This window comes from Lissotriton helveticus, chromosome 5_1 (assembly GCF_964261635.1).
Source record: "Lissotriton helveticus chromosome 5_1, aLisHel1.1, whole genome shotgun sequence".
NCBI lineage: Eukaryota > Metazoa > Chordata > Amphibia > Caudata > Salamandridae > Lissotriton > Lissotriton helveticus.
This window is the reverse complement of record NC_136065.1, coordinates 2119074619-2119085318: the sequence shown is the minus strand read 5'-3', so window position 1 is coordinate 2119085318 and position 10700 is coordinate 2119074619. Positions and strand designations below refer to the sequence as shown.

The following is a 10700-nucleotide window of genomic DNA, read 5'->3' as shown; positions in this document are numbered from 1 at the left end:
ACGTACCTTCATCGGTGCTTGACAACCCGAAGTCCTTCAGGGACTCCTGCTTTTGCTGAGATGAGGCCATGGCGTAGTGCGCCCACCTGTTTTCTCTTCTTTGTGGGTCTTGGGCGGAAATTCTGCATATCCATTGCACCCATGTAACCTGTGGTCCTTCAGAAGAGACTGCAGACATCATGGCTGCCCTTTTGTGCATATCTGTGGGGACAGATGTGGCAAAATCAAAAGGGTATGTTCCATGCCTCTTGCTCACTGCCCAACTTATGAGGTCACAGTAAACGTTGATCCAAAAATCTTTCATTGTTTTGTCAATCTTTTTTAGTGCATTTGTTTGCCTTCTATGTCCTTCGGTAGTTAGGTTCTAATTCCCCTTGTTTTCGGAATTCTCATCTAATTTATGCTTTCGATAAAACTTATCTCTGCTGCTCCGGAGCCTTCGGGTGAACTTCCAGACCCAACAGAGGAAAAAAAGAGTATAAATATGGCACCCACGTCAAAAGGTTTAAGGTGTGTACATCTGACGTCATTCAGGAAGGAACAAGTCACCAAATGGTTGACAGCTTAACTATGTGCACAAACACACACAAAAAAGGGAAAAAGGATTAAACAGAGAACTCAGTACCTAATCACTAGATGGTGAAAAAATGCACAGCAATTGAATCCAGAAAAAAATCATGCGGCAAAAACGCAGTTCTTATTTGGGGCATTAGTATATAGTGTCTTACATGTGCCACATGCTCTAAAAAAGCTCTTTTTACAATGTCTGGCCTAGCAAGATGGTTGGAAATCAACCAATCCACTGAAAGACTTACAGAGGAAGTCTTGAAGTATTAATACAGTTAAAGAGGTAGAGATTAAATTACTCATTTAAGGTAAACTGAGCAACAATGGAGTTGATGTCCATGCACACTATTACCAACAGGAGTGGTCACCAACCTCATGACTGGAAAGACTTCTTCGAAGAAAAACAACTTGAAAACATCCCGACCCAACACTAGATGGCAGGAGTATGCAAAGCATGTGATCTACAGCTCACATGCTTCGAACACTTACTTCCAAGAATGCAAAATAAGCATCTGACTAAATGATGAAAACGTGTCCCAAGTGTGTTTAATTTTTATTCAGAATGCGGCTGCAAGGATTCTCCTAAACATCCCTCGCCGCAAGCCCACCACCCCTGCCATTCGCCACCTTCACTGGTTGAGAATCGAGAGCCGCATTAAATTCAAGGCCCTATGCATTGCCTATAAGGCAATACATGGCATTGGGCCCAGGTTCCTTACTGAAGCTTTCCAGCTCTATACTCCCAAGAGACAGTTAAGATCGGCTAACACCTGTCTCCTCTCAGTACCGCGTACAAGAACTGCCACTTGGGGAGACAGGCGTTTTCTGGTGGCCACTCCAAAACTCTGGAATCTTTTGCACTGGCCATCAAGTTCGCCCCTAACCTGATGAGCTTTCGCAGGCTCTTAAAAACTTGGTTGTTCAACCAGTAAGATGCTGACTATTACAAGTAGTTCCACAGCGCCGAGACACCCCAGGGTATTTGTTGCGCTATAAAAAATTTCGAAAATAAATAAAATAAACAGACCTAAGACATGACAGCTGGTCTAAGTAGATGTAGTTGAGAATTACTACTTCTTTTATGGGCAACACTTAGAAAATAACCTAAAATGGTCACTGTGTGGTTTTTAAGGAAGGCGTTTCTGTAATGTGAAGGTTCAGGTGGTAGACTCCAGAAATTGTGTTTGAAAGAAAATAACAAGCACAAACACAAGAACACGCATTTAGTAGTCTGGGCTCGATTGTCACTTTAATACACAGACCCGCAGCATGCATTGTAAACATGATTGTTGGCCTTCTGTTTGCATGACTTTTTTAAAATTATTTTTCTTATTTATTATAAAAATTACAATTTTGAAATGCTGAAAATATGAGTTAGTTGCCTGAGGTGGTAAGTGGCAGCAGATAAAGGTAAGGTGAAATGAGGGCTCTCCTGAAAAGTCCAGAGCGGAGTGTGTATTTACTCCATATAAAAAGCCCAGAGCTCTGTTACAGAGTTATCTCTTTCCCAGCCTGAATGGCCACCAAGGACATCTCTTGTTGGTGGCTGTATTACAGGATAGCTCTCTTATAAGATGTTGCGAGACAGAGACATGCGTCCAGGTGCAAATGAAATAGTCATTGTATCAGCTGGGTTGTTGTGGCCCAAGGGACATTGCTGGAGCCAGATCTTCTCACAAAGCTGGGTGTAAATCGCCCAAAGGACACCAGCCAGAAATCTTAAATGATGGAGACCACCTACCGACTGAGGTTCTGCACAGACTAGAATTCTGCTTCTGCCCAGAGGGTAAAGCCACGTTGCACAGACTAAACAAGGCTGACTAATTCCATGCTACAGTGCCTGCTGCCCAGACAGCCACAGGACTCACGACTGTGGTATGAGAGGAGACGAGAGGGCTTCTCTTGGAGATAATATGGAAGGACTAATGAGCGCATTGAACCTTAAACAGGCACAAAGACACAGGCACAAGACGGTGAAATGAAATACTGAAATGACAGGACAACATTGTAAATCAAATAATACTGCTATAAAATAGGCAACTTCACAACAAATTCAAACATGAGCGAGGAGAAGCTCTAGGGACATGGGCATAATTTGACACACATGTTCTAAGCGCAGAGGTGCGCTTGCTTTTACCAGACTATTGCCAGACAAAGGACCGGTAAATCTGTCTCACTTGGACAACACTTTGGTAAACAAAAGCCAGAGTACAGCCTCTGGGCAGAATATTCTGACAGAGGCCATGCGTATGTTGTCTATTAAGGTAGAGAGAGGTCTAAGTGGGTCCTCAAAAGGCCATATATAACGGCAGGCCCATTAACACCTGCAGAGGTGGAGATTATAGGATGTAAAGTGGTAAAATGGAGCACTTTGGCATCGTAAAGCCTTCCAGGGCATGGCAATATATTACAATGGTAAGTGCACCAGGCAAGGACTGTCCATTTGTTATCGGGGCAGACACTATGTGCAAGACATTGGGTTCGCAACATCCCCCAAACCTTAGGTTAGTAACCATATCATGTTTGTCTCTCACATTGTGAAGCAGAGGTAGCCTCGTTGGACACCGGCAAACTTTGAGTCTCACATAAGCTGCATTAATATAGTTAAAAACAAAGTATACCGGATGCTATACCTAGAGGGAAGGCCATCATTCAAATCAGACTATCCTGCTCAGGCTGCCTCACCCCTTAAGGGGGAGAGGGACCGCTGATGACTGCGAGATCATGTCAGCAGAAATGACCGCTTTGTGTTATTCCCAGCTGGCACAGCTTCCAGTGACGAGTCTTTGTTCATCTCTGTTTTGTAACCAATCACTGATGTGCCCAGAATGCTAAGCAAGCTGCAATACAGCAAGCCAGAAAAATCCGGCAAGCAGCCTCCATGTTTAACATAAGTAGAGTGTAATTTCACTTACACTTAGCAATATTAAACAACTGAAATATGATGTTGTGCCGGCCTCACCACAGCTTCCTTAATATTCTAGTAAATCCTCTTAAAATAGAGGGATGTTACATGGGTCAGAGAGCTAGCTGTTTTAACAGAGGAAAGAAACTGTATTTTACAAAAAGGTAGAAATTCCCGCTGGGAGGAGGAGAAATGTGCATAGGAGGGAGCTTGAAATATATGACATAAAAACCATCTACCATGTAAGAAAACAATACACTTATAACATGGTGAATGAGCAGCAGAGCTGGGTCCACAGGCTGCCAACAATCGAGCTGCTCACGTGGAATGATCCAAACTACCTTAAAGACATTTATTCTGAAGTCGAAGGCAGACACAACTGACAGTAGCCAGGACTGTCCGCTCTCTCGTGCTACTGAGACATGTCCACCAGCGCTTGCTCTTTTCTGGAGCTGCCCAATGTCATGGTACTGATGTTGAAGGCCTCCAGGACCGACTTCCAAGTCTCACCACCTACAACAAGATTCCTAACTTTTGCAGGCCTTAGTCCTTTCGCATAATTAACTAAAAGAATAATCTTTGTCATTCAGTCATGCATGAAAATAAAATATAAAACCAACATCATCACTGTCCATCGAAACACATATGTACAGAACGGACATTCTATAAAGGATGCGGTGTGCAAGGCGCTAGCCCCGGTGCTTGACTAAGCAGCCAATGCCACCTGTCCATTGATGAAAGAGCCTGAAAAGGCGCTTACATTTAAAACTGCAGGATGGAGAAGGCCAGAAGGGGAAGGGCTGTAAACAATAAAAGGCCAACACTCCCTCCAAGGAAACATCTCTCCTATGCTGAGAACATTAGGGCCACTGCGGGCACTGGGGTGGGGGTGGGGTGGAGGGGACCTTTGAGTCTTTTTTTTTATTCCTCCCCATGTCAAGTCTTTGCAGAGAGGAACCAGTCCATTATGAGATTATCGCTGCTCTTGTATCGAAGGGAGGTGGCGGCTCTTCTCCACCATCTCAAGCTTTAGTTTCACCAGTTTTCCAACGATACCATTGAACGAAGCCAACGGTGCCCTCTTTCCATGGAAGACAGACAGGGGCTGCATCAGCAGGTCTGGCGTCCTCCTAGCTCCCTGTCACGGTGTGAGGAACCCATGAAGCAGTCCATGTTCCATCTTTTTTCTTGGGGAGTAAGGTACAATTGTAACAAAAGCAAATGTATACAAAAACAAAATACAACAGGCAGGACAATCTGCCACCAGCTGAGCGACTTTGGAGAATCTGACTCCTTAATCTGACTCCTTATAACAAGACTGGGTTCATTTTATGGCACTTGGGAAGCGTTCAGATCTGGTGAAGGGGAGGATGGTGGGAAGGGGTAAAGAGGAAGCGCTCCAGGTTCTGGGCCTCCCCCGCCCTTGCGTGGCTCTGTGCCTCCGAAGAAAGCAGCGTTCGCAGAGGGTTGCCAAACCCCCGCCACTCTCTTGTGCTCCCTCCCTCTGCCGCAGGAAGGAGGGCTCAAGGAACACGTGCAAACAGCCACCTCCTGCTGTCCAATAGCTGCCGTCTGGGGAGTGGGCACCCCCCTTCCTGCCTCCTCCTAAGTCTTCTCCTCCCGCTCTGTCTTCCTCCTCGTTATATTGCGGGGTTTAATTTTTAGAGACAGTTCCCACAGGGCCTCTTCGGCGAGGTGATCACTAAAGTCATTGAAGAAGGAGATGATTTCTTCATTACGTTTGAGGTCGTAGTGCCTGAAAAGAAAGGACCAGAGTGAGATAACAAGGCACTATGTTTGGCAGTAGAAGACTGAACTTTTCATACAGTGCTGCAAGACTACCTACAGCCATGCTCTTCTGAACTCCTAACATGATCTTCATAAACTTCCACATGCTCTTCCAGCTGCCCCTCCCATAACCGCTCAGTGTTCGCACGCCCCTCCCCTATCCCTCCAATGTTTCTCGGGTTACCTCAAACATGCCCCTCAGACAGCTCAGTTACAAGTAACAATGGACAAAAATTCGGTTGACTATGTTGAGTAGTTTTTTGCACTTAATATACATTCAAGAAATAAGACAGTTATTTGACAGTGGACACAGTAATATTACCAGAATCAGTGAATTTGCAAAATGTACTGGTAGCTAATAACATCAAGGTTTCAGTAGAGAAAGTCATACAGTAGTGATTCGGTACAGGGCTCCGTGAATGTGAAATAATGGCAAAAAACTGAAAATATTTCAATTGCACGCAAATTTAAAGTTGTGGGGTTGTACATATTTCTGGACACAATCATTAGTATGAACAATTGTTACTTACCTGTAAACGGTGGTTCTCCAGTATTGGTGTCTTTCATAGATTCACATGCTTGAATATTCCCCGTCGTCGAAGTGGGAGGCCCGCGGTAATAAAATAGCAATAAAAAATCCCAATAATATATGTATATAAAAACATGTCACAAATTCCAAAACCAGAAATACTTACAAGTACCAGGTTAGCATTAACACATAGGAATACATAGGAGAAAAAGAAACACCTTTATAGCATATCCAGGTCATTATGTTAGTCCAAACTACAGCCAATCAGGCACAAGCACCCCTCTAGAACCTTCTCCTCGGAGGCTCAGGCCCTCAAATTTTCGCAGCCCAGGAGTGACAAAAGAATCTAAGAGGAGAAGCAAGCCTCTGAGGGGAGGTGGGTGGGTCGCATGTGAATCTATGAAAGACACCAATACTGGAGAACCACCGTTTACAGGTAAGGAACAATTGTTCTTCTCCAGTATTGGGGTGTCTTTCATAGATTCACATGCTTGAATAGAATAGTGAGCAGTAAAAGCTGGCCGCAAGACAAAAACAACAGTGCCTTGGCATGAAAATGCAATGAAATGACAATGTTGCCAGACCGATAATAACAATAATAATAACAACCATATAGGCGGAGGGAATGAAAGAAGCTCACATTATTTAAAAAGATTGCGAAGCACCGCTTGGCCCACTGCCGTATCAGCTTCGTTGATCGTCTCAAGGCAGTAATGTCTCGTGAAAGTGTGCCTGCTGGACCACGTAGCTGCTCGACATATTTGGTGAATCGGCACACCAGCAAACAGGGCAGTAGAGGATGACATCGCCCTGGTGGAATGAGCTCTCACTGAAGATTGAAGAGGTTTGCCAGCTTTCTGATGACAGAAAGAAATTGCTGAAGAAATCCAACGTGCAATAGTTGGCTTGGTAACAGAACGCCCCTTGCGCATGCGTCCGTAAGCAACTAACAGTTGGTCAGACCTACGAAAAGGCGCAGTCCTGTCGATGTAGAATTTAAGGCATCTTTTAACGTCCAATGAATGCAACCGTTGCTCCGCTGGAGTTTGAGGATTGGCGAAGAAAGTTTTTAAGAACACTGGTTCATTGAGGAGAAAATCAGTTGGCACCTTAGGCATGAAAGCCGGATTGGTGCGAAGCACAACACAGTCCGATTTGAATTGAAGGAAAGGAAAGGAGGTTTAATGGTAAAGGCGTGGATATCACTCACGCGACGTGAAGAGGTCAAAGCAAGAAGAAGGACCGCCTTCCAAGTAAAAGTTTTTAAATCCGCTTTGTGGATAGGCTCAAAAGGCGCCTTCATCAATTGTGCCAAAACAACATTGAGATGCCAGGTAGGAGGAGGATGCCGAATGGGCGGGAACTTCCTGAACAGCCCTTTGAAAAATTGCCAAATGACTCTGGAAGAACAGAGAGAGGAAGACCCATCGTGTCGGAAACGAGATATTGCCGCTAGGAGAACCTTCAAAGTGGAGTGGGAAAGTCCTGATTGAGCCAGCTGTAGAAAGAACGGCAGAAGCTGAGCAGGAGTGGAATGGATAGGATGGATGTTGGCAGCTGCACACCAATGACAGAACCTTTTCCACTTTAGCTTGTAAGTCTTTACTGTAGACGGAGCTCTCGTATTGGCAAGAACGTCTCTACATGCTGGCGAAATATTCAAATGGGCAAATTCGTGTTGCTCAGGTTCCAGGCCGATAATTTGAGAGAGGAGGGGTTCGGATGACAGATCCGACCCTCGTCCATCGTGAGGAGATCTGCTCGAGGATGAAGGAGGATGGGTTCGCACTGTGAGAGAAGCAGCTGTTCCGAGAACCATGCTTGTCGAGGCCATCTGGGAGCGATCAGGAGAATGTGGCACGGCTGTCTCCGCATCTTCCACAACACTCGAGGGACCAGCGGAATCGGCAGAAAAGCGTAGGCAAATAGATTGCACCAATCCATCAAAAGGGCATTCCCGGACGACCCTTGATGAGGAAGGCAACTTGCATAGGACTGGCATTTCCGATTCACAGGGCTCGCAAAGAGATCCATTGAACGGAGGAGAGCCACCATGCGTAGCATCTGCAGCGGACGCTCATGAGACACGAATGCCTTTGCCAGCGAAGTATTCAGAGTGGCTCCCAGAAAGGTCCTGCAATGAGCTGGATCGACCTGAGACTTCTCGGTGTTGATGCAGAGACCGAGGGAGTGGGCTCGCAGAGAGATCCATGGTCGGAAGACCCCACAGCCGAAAGATTAAGTCCAGAGTCGGCTGATGTAACTCCCATTCGTGGGTCGATGACGCGGACCTGCTGAGGGAATTCACTAGGATGTTGAAGATGCCTGGTAGTTGAATCGCTGTCAGGGTAATATGGTGACGAGGTGCCCAGTCCCAGATACTCTGCGCCAGTCGAGAAAGGGGCGGTGATTTGGTGCCACCCTGCTTGTTTACATAGTGCATACTGGTGATATTGTGGGTCTGAATGAGCACTGCTTCTCCCTGGAGCAGAAGATGGAAGGATTTGAGCGCCAGGAAGATGGCCATTAGCTCCAGCCTGTTGATGTTCCAGGAACGTTGAGACAGGGTCCATTTGCCCTTCATGGATAGCCCCTGAAGATGTGCGCCCCAGCCTTCCAGGGAGGCATCCGTGGTAAGGACGAGGTCCGGAGCGATGGTGAGGAAGGAAGTACCGGCAGCGATGTTTGACGGCTGAGCCCACCAATGAAGAGCGGACCGCATTCAAGTGGTCACCTGGACTAGATAGTTGAAAGAGCCGGTGACCTGACGCCACTGCTTGTCCAATCCCTCCTGAATGGGACGACTCTTGAGCCTGCAATTTGGGATCAGGGAGATGCAGGAGGACGCCATCCCAATAAAGGATTTCAATACACGAACTGAAACTGACCCTTTTTTAACGGAGGAGAGCCACCATGCGTAGCATCTGCAGCTGACGCTCATGAGACACGAATGCCTTTGCCAGCGAAGTATTCAGAGTGGCTACCAGAAAGGTCCTGCAAGGAGCTGGATCGACCTGAGACTTCTCGGTGTTGATGCAGAGACCGAGGGAGTGGAACAGAGTCTGACAGAATGGAGTGTCCAAAGACACCTGATGGCGGGAGTGCGACTTGGTGAGACAGTCGTCCAGGTAGGGAAAGATTTGAACTCCCTTCAAACGTAGGTATGCCACCACCGGAGCCAGGACCTTCGTGAAGACGCAAGGGGCGGAGAGAAGGCCGAAAGGCAGAACCCTGAACTGAAAGTCTCTGCGCCCTACCCGGAAGCGCAAGTACTTTCGGTGTCATGGAAGTATTGGCACGTGGAAATACGCATCCTGGAGATCGATGGTGGTCATGAAGTCGTACTTCGAAAGAAAGCGGAGAACTTCTGCGAGCGTGAGCATGCGGAAGGATTGACACTTCAGATACTTGTTCAGGGCTCGCAAATCGAGGATTGGACGCCAGTCGCCGGACTTTTTGAGAACGAGGAAAAACCGGGAATAGAATCCCATCCCTTCTGAGAATTGGGAACCACTTCGATGGCACCCTTCTGAATCATGAGTCGAATCTGCTGGAAAAGCTCCTTGAGGTGAGCCGGAGGTGGACCAGTTGGAGGAGTGTTTGGAGGGAACTTGACAAACTCCAAAGCATGGCCTTTTGATACAATGTCCAGCACCCAACGGTCTGAGGTGATTGAAGACCATTTGGAGTAGAAAAGGGAGATTCGACCTCCAAGTTAGAGCGGGGAAGGCAAGTCATTGCTTTTTAGAAGCGGAACCTCTGTAGGAGGACTTTCCTCTATAAGATTTTGAAGACTGCTGCCAATAGGACTGCTGGGACTGGGAGGAATATCTCTGATTTCATTGGCTGTAGGAACGGTACTGGGTGGATCCGCCGCGAAAAGAAGAGGTGGTGCCGCGTCTGCGCGCACCTCAAAAAGGCGGCTTGCGAAATTGTAAGGTGCCTAAGGCACGAGCCATCTCGGTGTCCTTTTTTATAGTTTGCAGTGCATCGTCCACGTGCTGGCCAAAGAGGGATTCGCCGTCATAGGGCATGTCGAGGATCTTTGACTGAACTTCCTGGCGAAAAGAGGTGGAACGAAGTCAGCCCTGACGACGCAAGATGGCTGCTCCCGTAAGCTGACGAAAACCAGTGCACGCAATGTCCACAGAGCAGTCGATAATTTCTGAGGATGCTCTCTCCCCCTCCTGAAGAATTTTGAGAGCCTCTGCTCTGGAGGGCTCAGGAATGAGGTCGATAAAAGAAGACATATCAGACCACATCTGGCGGTCGTAGCGCCCCAGAATGGCCAGAGAATTTGCAGCCCTCACGGTGGTAGAAGCCATAGTGGAAAACTTACAGCCAATGGCGTCAAGCCGACATCCTTTACGGTCAGGAGGAGCGGTAATAGGTGAAGATGGATTCCTGGAACGTCGCTGTGCGGCCTGGGTGATCACGGAATGAGGCTTAGGCTGCGCCACCAAGCAAGCTGGTGAACCCTGGGGCGCTCTATATTTCTTCTCCAAATGAGGAAGAAGTGCCAGAATCGAATTTGGCGTCTGCATCAATTTGACCCCTTCGTTCCAAATAAAGTCAATAATGGGTACTGTCCGGACCAGTTTGAAAGGCTGACTCTTGAAGTCAAAGAAAGCAGTCCACGTCCTTTATGACCATAGGAAGCTTAAAGCGCTGCGCCGCTCGTTCCATAAGCTGGTGAAAACTAGCTATGTCCACAGGAGGGGAACCGCCTGATACCGAAGGAGGCGGAGACGGTGTCTGGACCTGATAGTCGTCCCAATCCGCCATGTTCCCATCATCGTCATCAACTTCGCCGTCCTCTCTGTCTGGGCGAACGTCATCATCCTCAACCAGTTGCATGTACCTGAACAGAGGTAGATGGGGAAGAAGACACCGTAGGCTCCGGCAGTGCAG

At 47.2% G+C, this 10700-nt stretch overlaps 1 protein-coding gene across 3 annotated transcripts in view; it reads right to left on the bottom strand.

The window, feature by feature from the left end:
• Positions 1–1789: 1789 nt before the first annotated feature.
• Positions 1790–10700, bottom strand: part of RAPGEF1 (Rap guanine nucleotide exchange factor 1) — a 669494-nt gene continuing 660583 nt past the window's right edge. For 2 of the 3 annotated variants that reach the window (XM_078646179.1, XM_078646180.1), the window contains one exon: positions 1790–5228. In XM_078646179.1, the coding sequence (XP_078502305.1) occupies positions 5078–5228 (151 nt within the window). In that variant the 3' untranslated portion in view covers positions 1790–5077. The remainder of the gene's footprint in view (positions 5229–10700) is intronic. The other variant, XM_078646181.1, reaches the window with a different exon arrangement.